General features: G+C 41.3%; 2 protein-coding genes across 6 annotated transcripts; one reads left to right on the forward strand and one right to left on the reverse strand.

Annotated features, from left to right (window-relative positions):
* The first annotated feature begins 1,921 nt into the window (after nt 1-1,921).
* Nucleotides 1,922-5,141, forward strand: LOC141788823 (E3 ubiquitin-protein ligase RNF170). Its single transcript, XM_074667910.1, is given in 7 exon segments — nt 1,922-1,999; nt 2,211-2,328; nt 3,049-3,146; nt 3,363-3,441; nt 3,547-3,620; nt 4,296-4,406; nt 4,801-5,141. Coding segments are annotated over 7 exon segments (846 nt in total). The 3' UTR covers nt 5,089-5,141.
* Nucleotides 5,142-5,370: 229 nt separating this feature from the next.
* pfas (phosphoribosylformylglycinamidine synthase) lies at nt 5,371-19,145 on the reverse strand. Of its 5 annotated transcripts, XM_074668672.1 has the most exons (28): nt 19,012-19,145; nt 17,135-17,261; nt 16,904-17,039; nt 16,559-16,664; nt 16,233-16,425; nt 15,152-15,257; nt 14,926-15,066; nt 14,690-14,814; nt 14,424-14,552; nt 14,200-14,337; nt 13,721-13,849; nt 13,566-13,639; nt 13,335-13,491; nt 10,567-10,628; nt 10,296-10,457; nt 9,980-10,216; nt 9,654-9,884; nt 9,298-9,478; nt 9,123-9,206; nt 8,711-8,866; nt 8,281-8,400; nt 8,048-8,193; nt 7,763-7,970; nt 7,133-7,221; nt 6,897-7,011; nt 6,666-6,815; nt 6,450-6,590; nt 5,371-6,362 (listed from the first exon to the last, which is right to left on the reverse strand). In XM_074668672.1, the coding sequence occupies exons 2-28, from the start codon at nt 17,253-17,255 to the stop codon at nt 6,052-6,054; spliced, it is 3,948 nt and encodes a 1,315-aa protein (XP_074524773.1). In that variant the 5' UTR covers nt 17,256-17,261; nt 19,012-19,145; the 3' UTR covers nt 5,371-6,051. The 5 variants fall into 5 exon arrangements, with proteins under 5 accessions (XP_074524773.1, XP_074524770.1, XP_074524772.1 ...); XM_074668669.1 differs by having other exon boundaries at nt 6,450-6,815; XM_074668671.1 differs by having other exon boundaries at nt 6,450-6,815; nt 17,135-17,257; nt 19,012-19,133.
* Nucleotides 19,146-20,968: the final 1,823 nt, after the last annotated feature.

A 20,968-nucleotide genomic window follows, 5' to 3' on the forward strand; every position in this document is an offset into this window, starting at 1 on the left:
GAGGAGCCAATTATCCAGCGTGATTTAAGTTTAACTCCCGCCCTCAAGTATCAAAATTCACAGCTTTTCTAATCATCCCCTAAGTATTGATAAAATGTGTTTCATCTAAAAAGGAGGATAAATAACGGTATATTTTTATTATTGAATAATTATTTACTAATAAAATTAGAAAAACATAAATTATGAAACAATAGTTTCACAGAAACAACCATGTCAGAGCTTTCTCTATTTGTATTTTAAATTTATGTTTGATTATGTTGTTGAGCCTCCTTTAGCCAGCAAAGGGTTCAGTCCGTGCAGCTTGGTTTTCTGGTTGCATCTGCAGTTATTAAGTGAGATTTATTAAGTTATTAAGTTAAGTTCTATATTAAGGTTTTTTTATTTTCATATACTTCTTTATGATCTTTATATTCAACCTGCTCTCAGAAAAGTTTTCATTATCATGGATGTTTCTGTCACGTCAGTCTGCAAAGCATACGCCCAGTATCTGTAGAAGTAAATCATTTCTCGTCAACATAATAAACCAGCGATTAAGCTTTTATAACCCTCACGTGAGGCTGGTTTAAACAGGGAGACTGGAAAGTCACAAACACTGGCTGATTTATCTCACATGCCCTGCTGTTCCTAGAGATGTGTCATGGAGTTTCACAATAACAGCATTGCATATTTCACAAAGTTTAGTTGCCAAGTCACATACTCTGACCACCTAACCTTTAACCACCTGCAAGATTTCATCTATTTTATCTCCTGACCTCACAGGCCTTGACCCCTCTGTCTGATGACAGCTATTTTTAGATGACCTGAGTCTCCCAGGGGCCTCTGACACAGCTATCCTAAGCCTGCTGAGGTGTTAGAAAACACATTTCTACAGCTGATGGTCATCCAATTATTCATTTATTTATGGAATGTCACATATTAATGAAAGATATAATACAACAACAATGCATGAATAGAGCACAGTGTTTATGAGAGAACGTGACACTGAAACAGTTAAATAATAATAAAGATATAAGTTATAAGATAATGAACTACAGTGATGATGTACAACGATGACAGAAGGTAGTACAAGGCTTCTTTTTCAAAGTAACATAAAATGTTTCACATTTATACAATAGTAATAATGCAGCACAACAAAAAAAACATAACGAACAGAGGCAGGAATTAGATAATAATGCAATAATGATGCAGCACAGTGTCAATGTAATGTATTAACATAGCGGGGGTTCAATTTAAAACATGTGATCATTTAAAAAAGTTGCATCATAACAATGTGGCAAATAAAAGATAATATCATAAAAAATATAATAATTTAACAAAGTTTCAATGTAAGAAATGAATAACAATAAATATATGAATAAACAAATAAACAATGTGGTAATCACCATGTTCCAGAAATTAGAACGTTATAAAGTAACAGTTATGTAATAGAGATTCAATGCTTATACAGGACAGAATGTCATTAGCCCGAGACATTTTTATTTATTTATTTATTTATTTATTTATTTATTTATTTATTTATTATTATTATTATTATTATTATTATTATTATTATTATTATTATTATTATTATTATTATTATTATTATTATTATTATTATTATCATCATAAGAGATATAAATATACACAGTTACAATGTTATAATGAAGAGTTACATCAATGTAAAAAATGATATAGCAGTGTAGCTTACATATAATGTACTAACATTGTAACTAATGTTATGGTTTTCAGCACTACAAATGATTTAGCAAAGACCATAGTGAAAACATGAAGGTGATTATGATGTCATAATGTGGTAAAGGTAAAGTTGTTATATAATATTATTATAATGTGCACATATATCACATATCACAGTTTAATGCAATAAAAAGGCTGAGTGTTGATGTCAGAGTTATTGGAAGCCAGGCAGAGGTGACCCAAGTTAATGATTGACTGGTCAGAGCTAACCTACTTTAACACAGTGTGGGAGGACCTGTCCCGCTTTGATCTCAAGGAAAGTCATGTGACCCAAATAGTTTCCTCTAACCAGACTGGAGGTGGTCTGTTTTCATTATATGTCATCTAAGTTCAGTCACATCACTGATAAATGTGTGTTTCTATCGTTCAATGTGAGTGCACCAAGTGTAAAATAAGTGTTTTGTGATGCTTGCACCTCAGATCTTTTTAAGAAGATGAAGCTGATGTTAGAGGAAGATGTTAATCATTGACCGAAGGCTCCGCTTATATTGTTCAGTGATGCTTCCAGGCAGCACTTCACTTCCTCCTGTCACACAATGACGACCTGTTCAATACCTGTAATGCACCAACAAAGCGCCCAGTCCAGGTGAGTCTGCTCTATGTACTCAGGTTTCCTTTAAGTACAGGTGTGTCTCATGTATGCACAGGTGAGATTTATGCCGACAGTAGAGGAGAGTAAAGAGCTGGTTTAGGTGTGTCTAATATTTGTCCAGATGAGTCTAAGGTCACTCCAGGTGAGCCTTGTATTAGTGCAGGTGTAGCTCCATGTTGTTAAAGTAAGTCTCATGTCTTTATTAAGTCTTAAGTTGGTCCAGGTGGATCTAGATTTAGTCTAGGCAAATGAATCCAGGTGGCTTTAATTTTAATTTAGTGAGTCCTGTTGGGCCAAATGTTCCTTGCCTAGTCTAGGTGTGTTTATAATGTTGGCTCAGGTGTGTCTCCTGTTAGTCCAGGTGAGTCTTAAGTTGTAAAGTTATGGTTTGTCTTCTGTTTGATCTTCTTCCAGTCCAGGTCTGTCTTGTTTTTCTAAGCTTACAGTTTGATACAGGATGTCTAACGTTGTAGGTTCAGTCTGTGTCTCCTGTTTGTCCAGTTAAGTCTTTCCTTGTGCCTAGCTGAGTCTTATTCAAGTCTGACTTGGTCTATTCTCAGCTCAGGTCAGTCTAATGTTAGTCCAGGTGAGCAGTAACTGATTGGTCAACCTGCTGAAGCATCATCAGGAACGGAAGAGGCAGGTTGACTCGTTAGTCATTAGTCTCCGGCTGAAAGGTCGAGTTTAAGAGTTTGTTTCTGAATTGTCCTGTTGCAGGTCAGGCCGCCTGCCCTCTGATGGTCCTGCAGCTCACCTGAGGTCATCCAGATCTATGTCAGGCACACCTGAGCAGTCAGCGCCATGTTGGAGCTTCCAGCAGGTGAGCTGGTAAACAACATATCAAATGTAGAACACACCTGTGTGATGTTGTTATTACTTTATTACTTTAGTCTTGTCCCAGTGTGATAATGATCTCACTGTTTACCTGAAGAGTGTCACACCCGTATCAGAACAACAACAAAAAAAACACTCCATTGGAATTTCATCAGAGATTTTATCTCAAACATTTAATTTTTTTTTTTTCTCCTCTTTTCAGGACTCAGGTCAGTCCTGTCCTGTCTGTCTGCAGACCGCCAGCTTTCCCGTCCAGACCAACTGTGGTCACCTGTTCTGTGGTACGGGACTGAATTCATCCTTCATGTTTTAAATATTCTCGTTCTAGATTAATCTCCTTGATGATTGATGATTGATTGTGTTTTTATCGTTGTCTTTTGGCTCAGCTCCCTGTCTGATGGCGTATTGGAGACATGGCACCTGGCTGGATGCAATCAGCTGTCCTCTTTGCAGACAGAAGGTGGGAACACTGAGAGCTCAGAATGAGTGTGAATGGAGAGCTAAGTGTTTCTGACTGTGGTTGGATTTTATGATGATTGGTGTTGCGCTCATCTCTGGTGTTTGATTATTTTCTGGTTGTGTTGATTGTATCTGTCACAAACTTTGTAGTTGTATTCTGGTTATTCTGATTTTTTTCTACCTGATTTCTGATCATAGTCTGACTACATTTTTGTTCCCAATCTTTTTAAGTATTCTAATTGCTCTTCAAATGTTTCTTGTTTTTGTTTCTGATTGTGCCTGGTGGGGTTTGAACTTTCTTTCTGATTGTATTTTTGATAGCACACTCTTCCACTGCAAAAACTGAGTGTTCATTTAGGTTAAAAATAGACTTATTAGACTCAAAATTAGCCATATTCAGCTGGAAAGTAAAAAAGAAAAAAATTGATTAAAAAAAGATGAATGAATTAATGAATATGAATTCTCCGTTTTAATTGTGAATGTGTTTACATTTTGATTGTATTTTGATAGATTTTGTTTCCTGATAGATTTTTTTGAGTGTTTGTGATTGTGTTTTTGACCATACTCTATTTCAGTTCCTTGTTGTGATGCTGAATCTGATCTTGCTCTGGCCTAATTCAAACAGTGTTTTTCATTACTTACTGATTTTGTGGCTGTTTGTATGTCTTGTGTGCAGGTCAGCATGTTGTGTCATCTCTTCAAAGAGAGTCGATCAGACTGTCAGTCAAAGGACGTTCTTGTGGAAATCAGCAACTACAACAAACGTTACTCTGGAGCTCCAAGAAGGGTTGGTACAAAACTCACATCTCTATTTATTATTCAAAAAAAAAGTTTTAGGGGGTCAGTAACCTTATAACGCACAACATCTCACAAGAAAGGTTTTGCTTAAGGTGGCATATCTGAACAGGTGAGAACAGAAAGAATGTTAATGGTCAGGAATATTTATGATGTTACCTTGATTATGTGTCAAACTGAAATGAAAGTGTCCAAACTTTAACTCCGCCCACTAACACACCTGATTGCTCTATATGAATCTGTTCACACATCAAGTCTCCTCTAGTAATGTTAGAAAGAAAACTTTGAATTCTACATGTTAGTGATCTAAATGTGACCTTAGACCTGCAACTGAAATCTTATTTAAATCATTAACTTATTGTTTGGTTTTGCCCCTTCCCCAACAGGTAACAGACTACCTATGTGACACCCCCCTCCTCCTTCGGGTGCTGCTCCGAGGACTGGGCACTATGGGAGGACTGGTGTGGATGTTTTTGTTCAGAGTGGTACTGTGCTGTGTGGGGACTGTGGTGTCCATCTCATCTCCTCCTCTGGAGATGGACCCCTCCCTCTGTGGGCTACTGGGTGTCCTGGATGACCTGGTGGTGGTCATCCTGCTCCTAATCTGTGTTATCAACATTAACCAGCAGATGGCGCCAGACACAAGAGAACAATCAGCAAACAGAGCGAGCTGAGGAGGACAGACTGGGCCTGACAGAAAACTGATATAAAAACTGAAATATAATGGGTTTTAAGACTGTGTATTCCATCGAACTAGATTTAATTTTTATTGTTTTTACTTTAACAGTATCTTTACAATAATCCAGGGCTTTGGTTCAAATTGTAACTTTTTCACTTTCTGCTCAATCATCTCCTCCAGCATGTGTACAGTTTATGTAAATATTTTTATTTTTTATTCTGATAAAAAAATATTTATTACCCTTTTTTGTCATTTCTTTGTCCAAAAAACACAAAAGTACATTTATTATTTTATTTATTCTAGAGTGATACTATAAAAAAGGCAGTATTACAACCAGGCAGTGAAAAGTGTTACAGTACAAACAGTCAGAGCACCAGTGTCAGAGAGTAAACAGATGTTAATGCACTTCAGTAACACAAACATGAACACACACTCCAAGATAACTTCCAGAAATTCTCAGGAAGATGTGTGAAATCTGAAATCTACACCCCGACTTCACTTGGAGGTCTACTTGCAAGGCTCGGAGTAAAATCTTGCGATGTCAGGGTGGGCTACGACAGAGGATTAGGGCCACAGTTAAAGAAGCTGAAGCTGCAAGAGCGACAAACAGCAGGATAATAAAACGTGGAGATGAAGAAGGAGAATCATTTTGAAGATGTGACCAACGAAAACCTCAGTTTCCATGCAGCGTTGACATAATGTAAGAACTGTCATCATAATGTTTCGGTCTCTGCTGCTTCATTCTACAACATGACATAAAGCCCAAAAAGAATTTACAGGGAGGAGCTGAATGAATGTTTCTGAAAACTCACAGTCACATTGACAAGAATGAAATTTTCTAGACACTTTCAGGTGTGTGTGTGTGTGTGTGTGTGTGTGTGTGTGTGTGTGTGTGTGTGTGTGTGTGTGTGTGTGTGTGTGTGTGTGTGTGTGTGTGTGTGTGTGTGAGAGAGAGGCTTTACTGTGTGTTTCTGCACCAGGCTGCAGCGTTCTCAAACATGCACATCCATGGTGACGGTGTGAGTTTGTCCCTGAGGCTCCTGGGGGCCCAGGGCCACTGCCAGCTCAGGGTGCAGCGCTCTGGATGAGGCATCATGGCCAGGTGTCTCCCATCCTGGGAGCAGAGCCCAGCAATGCCCTCTGGGGAGCCGTTTGGATTCAGAGGATACTCCTCTGTGGGGAGACCCTGGTCATCCAGGTAACGGAGGGGGGCGAGCCCAGCTGAGAGGATCCGGTCCTGGACCTTGGGGTTCCTGAACTGCATCATCCCTGTGAGAACATTTATCAGTATGGCTGTCAGGTGTGATTCAGCCACCTGTCCATGCTCAGCAGTGTGACAGTGTGTTCAGGACTCACCTTCTCCATGTGCCACCCACACTCCCAGAGCTGAGCCCTGCATGCCTTTGAGCCACACTGATGGGGACTCCTGGATCCCAACGCTCACAAAGCGGGACTCAAACCTTCCAGACTGATTGTGGGTCAGAACCACGTCCCCTCCTGAGGACCAATCAGAAAACATTTTAAACTCAGCGGTCATGCTTGTCTTTGTCACTCTGGCGCTCTTCCTCTTACCTGCTCCTTCCTCTTTCTCGCCCACCCAGCCAATCAGAGCCAGCAGCTGGCAGCCGTTACACACGCCCAGACTGAGAGTGTCGCTGCGACGGCGGAAATGTTCAAACTCTGACCTTGCTTTGGGGTTGAAGGTGACGGAGGCGGCCCAACCTGAGGAAGAAAAAGAGAGTAGTACATGAACATTTTTCAGAATAAGTGAGTTTGCGTGTGTGTGTGTGTCTGTATGCTTACCTTTAGCAGATCCCAGCACATCAGCATAGCTAAATCCTCCAACAAACACGACAGCTTTGAAAGAGTCCAAAGTTACAGAGCCAGAACACAGATCCTGCATGGTGACGTCCCACACCTGCACGCACACACACACACAGTCTCGTATAGTCACTCACCTGCACACAGCTCAGTTAACTGAAGCCAAACAACCATGACTACTACAACTAATATTAAAATAAACACAGTGAAGATTGTACCTGGAAGCCAGCCATGTACAGAGACACACTCATTTCTCGGTCCCCATTACTTCCTTCCTCTCTGATCACGGCAACACGAGGACATTCAGCTGCAAAATAAAATTCACAGGTTATAATAAAAATAATCGAGTATGGTGGCTCTGGAGGTCAACCCCACAATGAATGATGGAAAAAAAACTTTGCTTAAGGAAAAAAAGAGAGTTCATCAAACCAGGATTAGAGTCACTGAACAGAAGAAAATAATTATTAAACACAATTTTTAAAAAAATATTTCTTTATGTAATGTTCCTGTTTTTTTTTGTTATTAGTTTTTTTGCCTTTCATTAGTTGTTTTTAATGAGCATTCCTGACGTTTGTGGTCATGAAATGTTGACCTTCAGGGCCAGAGGGGGATAGACAGAAAAAAAAATGAAGATAAAATGATAAAATAAAACAAGATGAAAATGATTTATTTTACCACAGGGTCACTTAAACGGCTGCCTGAAGCAATTAGCTCACAGAATCAGAAACATCTTTGAAACCATGTTTCAATTACCTGCTTCTTCTTTCTCTTTATTTTTAATTATTTAATTTGCTTTAAGAGCTTAAAACGTGTCTCTGTGAGTCTATAAATTTATTATCAGTCCTTACTCAGGTGGCTGCCACTTGGCTTTTCTGAGGGGTCAAAGGTCAGTTTGAAGAAGGGCTCTGTCCTCTTTGCTAGCCCCTCCTCTTCCTGTTGGACACACGTCTCATTAGCCTGTAGGCGCTCCAGCTGGAAACTAGTTTCCTCCCACAATCCTCGGAGCTCTGGCAGAGATGCTCTCAGCACTTCCTGTCCATCCACTCGAACTCTGACCTAAAGGAAAGAAACCCATCACTCATCATCACTGCACATGAAAACACCTGATGTTCACCTTCAGGTCCTCGTCTCACCTCAGAGTCCGGCCCAAAACTGACGGTCCGGCCGACTCGACGAGGCTGAAGACCACCGTCACTGAATCTCTGACAGACAGTCTGAGCGTGACGACGAGAGACCTCGAGGACCAAACCGAGCTCCTCGCTGAAAAGCAACTCCATCACTGCACACACAAACACACACTTATGAACACATATATACACACTAATAAATAGTTTTTCCATCAGGTGTGGTTCACAGAGTAACTCACCTTCAGCCCCTTCTGACATCAGCTCCACATCAATCCCTCGGTTTCCTGCAAACGCCATCTCCAGCAGACAGGAAATGAGTCCTCCGTCACTGATGTCATGTCCTGCACTCAGAAGACGATCTGACAGAAGAGAGACAAACTCAAAACATTAGAGAAACTGCAGAGTGAGCAAGATGCTACCACAGAATGAACCTCAGAGCTGTATGTGTGACTGATCGATGCTCTAATGAAGCAAAATAATAAAATATTTTATTATTTACAGGAAAAACTGAAGAAAATATAAATATATTGATATAATTTTTAACTGCATAAGAGAAAAGTTGTACAAGTCAAAGAAGAGAGTATTCATGTGCTGCTGATGATCTTTTATGCACTGTTCCTCCAGCAGGGGGCAGTGTGCACACAGCTGAATCTACAGTTAGAGACTTACCCTGGATCAGAGTCTGCATGATGCTGAAACATGAACTCAGCAGCTCAGGATGATCCAGATCAGGACAGACATCCCCCAGCTGACTGAAGCACTGAGCCAGAGCTGAACCCCCCAACCGGGCCAGACCTGGACTGAGAGGAACCCACAGCAACTCTCCTAGAGACGGGAGACAGAAGACATAGAGTACATGACTAAAAACCACACTAAAGACACTTCGACAGACAAATGATGACGTGTCACAAAGAAGTAGATGTGAAACAAGAGAAGAGACAAAGACACAGGACAGGAAAAATGAGACAAGGAGACAGGGGACAAACACCATGAGACAGGAGTCGACATATTTGAGACAAAGATATCAGCCAGGACAGTGGACATGACGAGGCACATTACAGGAAATAAGTCAGTTTTAAACCTTCTCCGTCTGGGTCCTCAAGGTCAGGGGTCACCGTGGCTGTGATGTCAGGACAAACAGCGTACGTAGAAATAACCAGAGCACCTGAAGAAGAAACAAGACAGGTTAACCTGAAAGAGAGACAGGCAGATGGACAGACAGGTTGCACAGACAGACAAACAGGTGGGTTATTTACCTGGAGCTTTGACTGTCTCCTTTCCAACGCGGGCCGCCATACTCAAAGAGTCCTTGCCACCGTCGATGGCCACGCCCAGCTGACCCATGACATCACACATGGCTCTGCAGGCGTCCCAAAGACACGCCCCCTCACCAGGAAGCTTTGCTGCCCACATCCAGTTCCCGCTACACTTCACATCCTGAAACACAGAACCAAAGAGTCCTTATCCTTAGACCTGGAACTAATTTTATTTGGGACTTTGAGCTGGTATCATCCTGAATCCTAAAGGATGGACTGATAAAAACTGATTTCACTGTTTGAGTTGTTAAAAAATGAGCAGACCGGTTTCTGTCTTTAAATTTCCTGTCCCTCACCTTCAGAGCTGTGATTCTGGCAAACACCAGATTGGTCAGAGCCTCGCCCACTGCCATGCGAGCCCCTGCGGCAGGATTCAGCAGGCCCTTGATTGGCTGCTCCCCAATGGCTGTCGCTGATCCCTCGAGGCTGAACGGTGACAGAGCAACCACGGCAACATCTGCCAAGGGGGTGTGGAGAGGACCCACACACTGCTGCTGTGCAACCAGGCCTGTCACAGACCGGTCCACCTGAAAGAGGAGGAGGGGTGAGACATTATAAGGACGACAGGAACAACAAGACAGTCAGCGGGGTCTACAAAGAAAACCAGTGACTTGAAACTGACCTTATTGGTCAGGTAGCGTTTGGACGCCACAGCTGGCAGACGTAAGACTCTTTCCAGAGCGTCCCTGACCGTCAGACCAGCAGGAAGTACCAAAGGCTGAAGGGTCGGAGTCAAACGCTGCATCTTAAACTGCTTCTGTGGCATCTTCCCCAAAACCCACTCCAGCTGCAGGTCTACAGGACAGCGCCCCCTGTCTACTCCATCACCACTGCCCTCCTCATCATCCACCAGCACGATCTGTGGGCAAAACCGGACCATGGCGAGTAAATATTAGGTTTGTATCAAAGTCAATCTCTAGTCCAGATCCAAGATCTACCTTTCCGTCCCCGGTGATGTTTCCCACAAAATCGACAGGACACTTCTCTCTCTGACAGACGCGCTCCAGGAAGGAGCGGTCTGATGGGCGGAGCAACAGCGCATTACTCTCCTGGTACTCCGCCCCCCACAGCTCCAGCACGCTCAGAGTGGGGTCACCTTTCTGTGGACAGAGAAGACACAGGTCTTTAAAAAATACACACTGACAAATAAAAGGAGAAGAAAATGAAGTTATTTTACATAAACAGAGCGAACATCTTTAAGCTGATTACCTTAAACTTGCTGCAGTAGATCACGGCTCCTGCAGGCTCACTCAGCTCCTTCAGCACATTACCTGCATACAGTGGCAGATCAAAGTATTACACATGTGCTTTCCTGACCCTTTTTTGTGCTGTGATCATTAATGGTGACACTACGGTTGCCATATTTCATATTACAGCTCTTAGACATATCAGCTGACAGGTCACAGTAGTAGTCAAAGCCCTCTGTGTCAAACTGAACTAAAACATCACTGGAGTATTTTGAGTTTGAGCTATCACCTACAAACAAAGCATACCAGTGCAGCTGCATCACAAAAACAAAAAGAGCCCCATTAAAAGGAGAGCAAATCAGCAAATATTCTATCTACAAGCGCTAAAACCCAGTACAAATGATCAGTACTGTTGCTGATGGCCATGTTCGCTTTCAAAGGTCACACAGTGGCATCAACATCAGTTTCAGTCTGTTGCACAAGTAGGCAAAAACTCCTCAAAGGAGCTTTAAAAAATGTTTTGCAATGCAAGATAATGGGGCTTTAAAAATGTGATGGTATCAGTTTTTTCTAATAACAACATAAAAAGTGAAATAAAATGTAGGTCATGTATTCTTAGGCCATCTCAGTTAAGAACAGCTTTAGGAATCCTCTGATGTGATCTCCAGAAGTACATGATCTTCTTTCTGTCCATATTCAGACATCAAACTCTGTGTCTCTTTATTTCAGTTCAGTGTCAGCTGTTTAATGTCTTTGCTGCACCAATAACCATTATTTTAAAATCATTTCTCAGATGGTGAATAAAAGCCTGGACGATCCATCACTGTGCCTCTCTTTCTCTTATCCCCAGCTGCTGTGGTTATGAGTGACTGGTGGCCTCAAACATAGGAAAAACACTCACTTTAATACAATTGGCGTCCTGTATTGTTGTAAATAAATATTTATTTTAAGTCTAGATTCTGAAAAATCATTCTTTAAATGTACTTTAAGAGAAAACAGAGTCATATTCAACTGGGCTGGGTGGTATCGGAAAAAAAAGATATAGTAATTTTTAAGATTTTGACAGTATCACAGTATGTCACAGTATTTCATTTGTACATTTGTTTGATTTTTTTTGTGTGTGTGTGTGAATGTGTTATCAATTGTTTGGCAGTTTAATTATACCAAAAAATTAGTTTTGCAGATTGGGATGAATACTGCATGTAGACCTCTGGTAATTTGGTGTGGCACATTCCTACGCCTGATTTTTCTCACGTTTCTGACTGAAAACACTGCCCATTTAGTAATTTTAGAACTTATAAGCTATGATGCAAAAGATCAGTTCTTATTGAGTCCTATCCCCTAGCGCCTATATTGAACCATCAGAAATATTGATTTTGATATAAATGCTTGAGTGGGTTTGGGAAGCAACAATGACTTAAGCGCTGCAATCTTACTTTTATTCTGAAGACTTCAAAAAGGAAAGGTAGTTCACCTTGTATTCAGCTGCTGACATAACCATAATGTGTGTTGGCTTCATAAATGCAACGAATCATAACCTGCAGCAACGCTTTTCATCCTTTCTCCACATCTCTGGATTTATAGAGCAACTATTGTACAGAAGCCCTGACTGGTAACACATGTCTAATAATCTATATTTAGGAGCAATAAAAATAGAGAAACCAATGCTGTTTTTAACAGTTGAATTTAAATTCTATCACTGACATGATCGTATGCTCTGAAACAGCCTGTCAGTACCAACCTGTAACACAGGGAGAGACTCTGCGAGCAGAATGAATAAATACGTGTTTACAAGCTCACATATTTGCAGAATCAAAAGTGGTATTAGTGGAGTGAAGATGGCCTAGTGGTTTAGGTCGCACTCGATGAGGTGTGCCCTCACGCAGGTGGCCTCTTTCCTGCTCTATCCACTGTCTTCTCTACTTTACAATTAAGGTGTAAAAGCTCCCAAAACATACTTTAAAAAAAGTGGTATTAGTCTTGGCGCTTGAATCATGGAGATTTATTTCTGTCACTTACGGAAACTACAGTCACAGTTCACGTGTTAAACTGTGTCAAACTGTAACAGGGCGTGCAGCAGACACACAGGACCAGGAGTCAAATGCGTCAGTGAAGAGGGTTGATGGATGAACATCTAAAACATTTTTTAATGAGAGGTACACGTAACTGTGTAAGAGGTGGTGTGACCAGAGCGCAGTGAGAACAAAGGGGAGCTGCATAGCCTACAAAAAGAGCACGTGGGGAACATTATGAGACATGACAGAACACTCTATTCAACATTTTATGCAAAACCAGGGGTCTCAGACTCACAGCCTACGGGCAAAACCACTCATTCAGCTCACCACCTGAAACCAACTATAACTTAACACAGCAGTATCCAAATTACCAGGGAGAAGAAAGGACTCAACAACCTGCATGGCTCAAGAAAGAGCGGTCAACGCAGCAAAATGTTTTCCAGAGAGCAAGAAAGAAGGCAAATAAATGTACAGGTCCAGATTTAATGAAGTCCATCTTCAAACCACACTGAGGGTTTCAGCTGCCAACCTCCTCAGAGCAAATGTAGACCAGCTGTCTGAGAAGAAGTGCTCTCATGTGTCTGACAGCAAGCATTCAACAAGAAAAGCCAAATATTAAAAAAAAAAAATTAAAAAAATAATGTTGAGGAGGACAGTTGTACACCTGGAGTGGCCCCTGGATGCTTATTTGAGTGTAATTTGGTTAAATTGAGTTTGAGGCCCTTGTGCCAAACTGACTGCTCTCATTATCTGAGCTGTAAAGGAGTGTTTGTACCATTTCCTCCTGCCCCCTGGTCGTGGATGCTGCAGATTGGGTTCCCACCGCCACGTTCCAGACAAGCCCTGAGAGCACGGTTCATCTTCTGCTCCATCTCAGCATCTCCTCTCTGCACCGCCCCGAGATCTCTGTCGCTCGAGTTATCTCCCTGAACCTGCAGAGCAAAATGTTTGAAAAACTCTGACCTGTGCATCGCTTCAGCTCATCTCAGAGACATTTACTGCGCACCTGCACAGAGGACGCCGCCCCTCCCCCAACACCAATCCTGTACACGGGTCCTCCGATCTTCACCACCTCCATTCCTGATGTGGAAGCAGAGCAGAGTTATTGATCAGTGTGGGGACTGAACCTCAGCGTTTAATAAATCCTGCCACATTAGTTACCGATCTCTGGCTCTTCTTTCTTTATGTGAGCATCTTCGATAGACCCGAGACCACCGCTAAACATGATCGGTTTGATCCACTCTCGCCGCTCCCCGTTGGCCAGCCGCATGCCAAAAGAACGAGCAAAACCTGCAGAGAAATTAACATTTCACAGTCAATCAGTGATCAAAACAAATGTGAAATACGAAGAGAGTTCATCCACCTTTTAGAATTATTTTAGATCAGTACAGACTGTTAATTTGAGCAGATTATGGACCATATCTCAGGGAGAATGTCTGATCATTAAAAAGTTACAGATAGATAGTTACAGTTGGAGTAACTTCAGAAAATCTGATCTGATGGAGTTAAATTTAACTTGGTTGATTTTATTTTCCTGCAATGTAAACCTGTTTCAGATCAAGTTTTTCCATTGTTCAAACCTTCATTTAAAGCCTGGGAGCTGGCAGGTCATTCCCAACATGCACCTAGAGGGTTCCTACCTGAAAGAACAGGCTCTCCAAACTTGTTGCCATAGTCTGACGCGCCATCACTGGCCTCTATGGCCACCTGCAGAGGGGGGGCGAAGGTTGGGGGGTAATCCCAGCCGTCGCCTTCGGACTCCCAGGGCAGCACGTAACCTGCAGGGGCAACTCTTTACTGGAACTGGTCTATTTTGAAACCTGGTCTGAACCTCAGAGGGAAAGGAGAGGTTTGTTTTTCCCACCTGGAATGTGCAGGTTTCCAAAGCAGTACCCGGCTGTTCCAGCGATGACGTGTCCCCCCTGTCCAGCGCTTTGCACGTCTCTGATACGACCTCCTGTCCCTGTAGTGGCTCCACTGAACGGGGCCACACCTGTACGTCACAGGTCAGAGGAAATTATGACAATATGGTGTGTGTGTGTGTGTGTGTGTGTGTGTGTGTGTGTGTGTGTGTGTGTGTGTGTGTGTGTGTGTGTGTGTGTGTGTGTGTGTTTGTGTGTGTGTTTTAACCTGTGGGGAAGTTGTGTGTCTCTGCAGTAAAAATGACGTGTCTCAGTGAGGGGCGGGTCTCGTACGGGCTTGGTTTAGATGGATCCTCAGGATAAAAACACTCCATCTCTACTCCTTTTATACCACTACACACACACACACACACACACACACACACACATTAAACAAAGATAGTTGCATGTGTTACTTACAGTGAGAAGAAAAAAACACAAAAATTAACAAAGACACACACTCGCCTGCTGTTGTCGCTGAACTTGATGACGTTGTTCTGGTTGCTGTGTTGCTGTGTTGCCATGATCAGGCTGAACAGCGAGTCCTGTTGCTCCACCCCGTCGACCTCCATCTTTCCTCTGAAGAACCAGTGACGACTGTGCTCACTGTGCAACACAGAGACATATACGCACACACACATATTAGAGGAGAAAAAACACACACCTGACCCTTGTGGCAGCAAAAACCCACCTGTTGGACTGGGCCAGGTCGAAGCACTCCACGCTGGTCGGGTTCCTCTGAATCCTCTGGAACATGGCAGTGTAGAAGTCCAGATCCCAGGAGTCAAAGGCCAGACCTGAGTACACAACAGTACATGTATTTTACATAACTACATACATAATACACCAAAACACACACATACATTAAACACTAAGTTTTGTTAATTCTTTTCTATTCAGAACAGCAGAAATCAACTCAGAGAGAAGTTTTTGATGAACCAAACACCGAGCAGATGAACCAAACATCACACACAGACACCTGCTGCTGTGAGGCCACATTTTATAAAATCTCTTCGGAGCCAAAAGGTTAAAGGTTAAGTTAACTTTTCTCCTAGGGTCAGTGAATGCATCTTAAGGCTCACAAAATAGATGTTTTTTTTTATTTTAAACTTTATCATCAGAAACCGTTCTTACCACATCCCTCAGACAGAAGTAAATCAAGATGCCACAATGACACACAAACACACACTTAATGACAATCAACACACAGGCACATACACACTCTCACACACACACTCTCTCATACACACACAAGCATGCATTTGTGAGACAATCAGAAGCACCACTTCTGTCTTGTGACTCACATTAAATTTTAATGACATGCATGATGTGACATCATGTGATCCCAGGGGATTCATTACCTTTGAAGCAGTGAGGTCACAGAGGATGTCTAACGAAGGATGAGGAGGAGGAGGAGAGAGGAAGAGGAGAATAATGAGAGAAAAGACCTTAAAGAGAGCAAGAAGAGGAGAGGAAGAAACTAGGGGGAGAGGGAGGGAAAGTGAGGACAAAGGGAAAAAAAAGTGAAAATGAGAAGAGGGAATCAAAAAGAAGAAGAGAGGAAGGAAAAAACAGTGAGAGACAGAAAAAGAGGGGGGGGGGTGAGAGAAGTGGAAGTAAAATAAGATTTGGAAGTGAAAGTATGAGAAAATGAGAAAGAAAGAGTAGAAACAGAAGAAGAAACAAAGATCAATTAAGGAAAGAAAAGAGAGGAGAGTTAGCGTGAACCACCAGAAGGAAAAGTTGAAATGAAGCTGAACTCAAACTCTCACCGAGTTCATCGTTCGCTGTCTCCAGCGCCTCTCGGCCCCGTCCCACCACGTCCACCTCAAACACCTGCTGAGGTTTAGTCTCCACAGCAAAAGAGTTTATGGGATGTTTGTAGATGCACTCAGTCATGTTGTCATGGAGACAGTCAGTAAGCTGTTTCACGACATCATCACTCAAACTCGCTCCGTCCTTTGACTGCAAACACACACATGATCATATTAGTGTGTATGTATATGTGTTTGTGTTTATCTGAGTGTTTTTGCTCGTGTGTGTGTGAGTGAGTGTGCGTGAGTGTGTGTGTGTGTGTGTCTTTTTTGTTCGCGTGTACCTTGATGAGGAACCTGCGGGACAGTTCGACCCGTGTGATGTCACAGAGGCCGACGCTGTGGCAGATGGAGACGGTGTTTGTGGACCAGGCAGTTGAGAAGTTCAACCTGAGTGTTAAAAACAAACATTTCCTGTTTAATTTTTCTTTCTAATTTAGTCAGATCAACTGAAACAAAAAAAAGGAGAATTGATTTAAAAAAACAGCAGTAAACTCTAAGAAACACACTGAGGAAATTTTAACTGTGTTATTTTTTTACAGTGGGTGGGACAAAACCTGGCCATGAAGCAGTTGATCCGCTTCAGCCTGATACAGGGGAGCATTCAGACTATGTGGATACTGCAGTACCTGGGTCCTATCTCCACCAGGGTCCCCCCCTGGCACTCAGTCAAGCATGGTGCCTCAGACAGAGGCTCATCTTGCAGGGGGTGCTGCAACAACCAGAGCAGGACCGGCTTCTGTTCAGGACTCAGACTGTCACAGCCTGCAGAACAAAGACAGAAACATCGATCTGATGAATAACAGACACACGGTGGAGTGTACACTGATGTTACCTTCATGATGACTTCACTCACTCACCTGTTAGCTCCACATTGTAGCACAGCTCAGAGAAGATTGACAGCTGAGGGTGGAGCTTAGCTGCTCTCTGTAAGCCCCGCCCCCTCACAGCTTCAGGACTGTAGAACCTGATGATAGCCATGACTGACTGACAGACAGACCAAATATAACTCAATTTAATCACAATCAACAGATGACATCATCAATCAATGAGGTCAAAGGTCAGTGCAGCTGATCAATAACAGCAACAAAGGCAGACTTTCATCACCAGCTGATACTGACACAAATCAAACACCTGACTTAAACAGCACAGTACATAGCTGTGTGAAAATGTGATTCTGATTGGTCAATAACAAATCCTAAAGTGTGTTTTTTTAAAATAGTTGACTGATGCCGTGGATACATGACTGGTCAGACCCTGATCGGATCAAACTGAAGTAAATGATCAGTTTTTTCTTTACTAATTCTGGTTCATTGTGGAAAGAAGAGGAAAATGCTTCTCATTCAAAGCAGACAACAGATTGAACTACAAAAGAAAATCAAAGCACAAAAAGTAAACAGGAAATAGACTCAGTATGAGTGTTCAGTGAGACATTTTTGTGAGTTTGAGATGTGGATGACTTTAAAATCTATTTTGGATGTTATATCTTTAGATTAGCGTTAGAAATCAGTTTCTGAGGTCAAACCCTGTATCAGTGTCTTCAACCAAATCATTTGAATCTAGGACAGATATTAAAATCTTCATTACTCTAAACTCATACATGGGTTTAAAATCTCTGTTTGGTTTTATCAAAGTTTGAAAGTACAAAGTCTGTGTCAGAGGATACATTTGTTTTCCAAAATTGGAAAAACAGAAATAAGCTGAACTTTTAAAATTCAGTGAATGTATCTAAAAACTGTTTCAGAGTCAAAGAACTGTAAAAAACAAAAAAGCTTTAAAACAATGTGAAGATACGCCATTACTGGAAAGCTAAAATCTGTGTCAGAAATTAAAACACTGTATCAGATAAAAATGGATGTCTGATTTAAATTTGATGTCTGAGGTTAAAATCTGAAGTCTAAAATCTGTCAAAGCTTTTAACAGTACACATCTGTGCAGATGTGTATCTGTGTGAGATAACAAACTGTAAAAGTAGTTGTTCACCAGAAATAGAGAACTATGGAGAAGGTTTGGTGTCATTAAAAGTGATGCTACGGAGGAACCCAGTTTGATGTCACTACAGAGACAGATCTTACCTTTTGTACTGAAAAATAATTTAACAATGATAGAATAATTAATAATCAAAAACAGAATTAAAAAATTACAATTGACACTTAGGTCAATATATATGATTCTATGGACGGAAGCGGTTTTATAAAAGCCATGCTTATTTCACACTATGACAACCAGGTTCTCACACAGACACACACAGACACACACGGACACACACACACACACACACACACACACACACACACACACACACACACACGGACACACACACACACACACACACACACACACACACACACACACACACACACACATATAGAGAGACATAAACAGTGTGCTGATAATCAGCTCATTGATTGTGTGCATGCTGCAGGTCACACAGTGCAGGTCAGGAGCTTTCTGTTAAACATAAACCGCATTTTGTTACGCGCGCACACATACGCACACAAACACACATACGCACACATACACATACATATTCACATACACCTACACGCACGCACGCATACACAATGGTACACATCTTCAAAGTTACCTACTAGCAGTAAAATGATGCTTCTGGTTTAAGTAAAGGTTTGATTTACGCGCTCTCTATCTGTAAACTTTAGCTTTGGTTAAAATGCTAAGTTGTTAGCTGTTAGCAGAGTTAGCAGAGAGAAAGTTTAGCATCGTTAGCTTGACTTACGGTTCAGTCTGCAGCTTCGTTGTTTGATCAGGAGAAGTGAAGACCCAGTGTACAGTGTTTCAGCTTCTTCTGGACTTACCGGAGGTCTGAACTGTAGGAAGGTCTGCGCAGACCCACGTGGGAGTCGCTTCACGATGTGCGCATGCGCATATGATACTTTTCATTGATCGTTTGATTCAGTTCGAAAAGATGAGAGACATGCAACAGCGAGTCAACGGGAAGTAGCACGTGAATAAAACACTATGAAATATGTAACTATAAAAACTGAGTGAATAATCCATAAATTAATAAAATTATTTACAGTTAATTATCTTAGTTTCAAACCTGTAAAAAATGTCTCACTGGCACATAAGACGTGTTTATGCGTTATTCAAGGAGTCTATTGTTTATACTTTTAAATTAAGGTTTGTACCAAAGATATGTTTATTTATACTCTGTTTAAGACTATGTTTCATTCTGTAATATCCATGTAGATATCTCTAAACTACCTGGAGCTCCTGCATAGCCACATTTTTGAAAACAGTTGGTAAAAGTGCTTTGGTTGAATAAAGTAGTTAAATCAAAAGTATTTTACTTCCAGCTTTGAAAGAAATCAGCAAATATAACTAAGAGATTAGATGACAGATCCCTCTGGCGGCATAGGCATTTGGATCTTCACGGTAAGAAATGTACTGGTAAGTTGTTAAATTTGAAATAACTCAAATGACTCATAAAGAGTACAGTTCAAAATTTGGTCCATTTCAAATAATCTGTCTCTCCAATTCACAGTTAACAGCAAAGTCTAAATACTAAAACATGCCAAAACCTCCAGATGGTTTATCTGATGTGTCTTCACCTTAAGCTCCTCTGGTGCTTGTTGTATTTGGTTTGTTTATTTGACAGGGACCATGCACAGCACAAATGCCAGGCCAGGGTTGGATAAAAAAACAGACAAATTTACACTTCTGGTCCCTGGGCAGGAAGATCCAATAACATATATTGCAAACAATCTTAAGAAAAAAGGATATTGAGAGCAAAACCAGCAGCACACAAACATCACTTTGATGTGTAAGTTGTTAGAACTGTGTGTGTGCAGGGGTTTGTATGTTGTGCAGGTATGAAGGTTTCAGAGGATCCTTCAGAAGTGTGTCAAATATTCAGGGTGTGTAAAGAAAGTGATGTTTTTCCTGTAAAATCTAGAGATGTAGGAAGACATATAAAAACAAGATATGTAGGACATGCATACAACTATCTTGCTGTAAAACTTAGCTACAAGTACACACTTAGTGTAGTGACCTTAAAGAGGGGGTATTAGGCTTTACCTATTCATACTGCCTCTACTGGTTCCCCAGTAGTAGCTTAACATGACTTACAGCACAAATCAATTCATATTTTACTTACCCTAGTGATTTAGAAAACCCTTATTTCAGCCTGTATGAAAAATTTATTTTAAGCTGCTGTTTCTTTAAGGCACCCTGCTTCACAAACCCTCTTCCTTCTGATTGGATAGCCTTCCAAGAGCAGAGCTATGGTATAGGCCTCGGTGTTTGAGGTCCTTATGCGATCTCAACACATCAGTGAATCTAGCGGAGACCTCATTCTGTTTTGAAAACAGACCATTTGAGTGGCTTACAAATAGATTGATTAAGATTATGAAACCGTTTGAAAATCTGCAAACATTTGGTTAGACATCCATCTTTGAAACTTTTTACCATGATAAATAGGAAAGCATAAATCCACTCTTTAACATGAAGAAAGATTGGACAGATGTCTTTTAAAATCCTACATGTATCCAATATTCTTTCAGTCATGTATTAATCTAAATGTCCTGCAAACCCTGCTGGTCTGTCACTTCATCCAAATGTGTAAGTTGTGCTGGAGATGTAGAAGTTGTAGTTTGTGAGAGAATAAAACATTGTCACACAAGTATGAGTCAGCATATTTGATATATTTAATAAATTAAAGCAGAGGTACAAAA

The sequence above is a fragment of the Halichoeres trimaculatus genome, unplaced genomic scaffold (genome assembly GCF_033239565.1).
Source record: "Halichoeres trimaculatus isolate MK-OKI-2021-1 unplaced genomic scaffold, fHalTri1.1 fHalTri1_scaffold_4, whole genome shotgun sequence".
Lineage (NCBI taxonomy): Eukaryota > Metazoa > Chordata > Actinopteri > Labriformes > Labridae > Halichoeres > Halichoeres trimaculatus.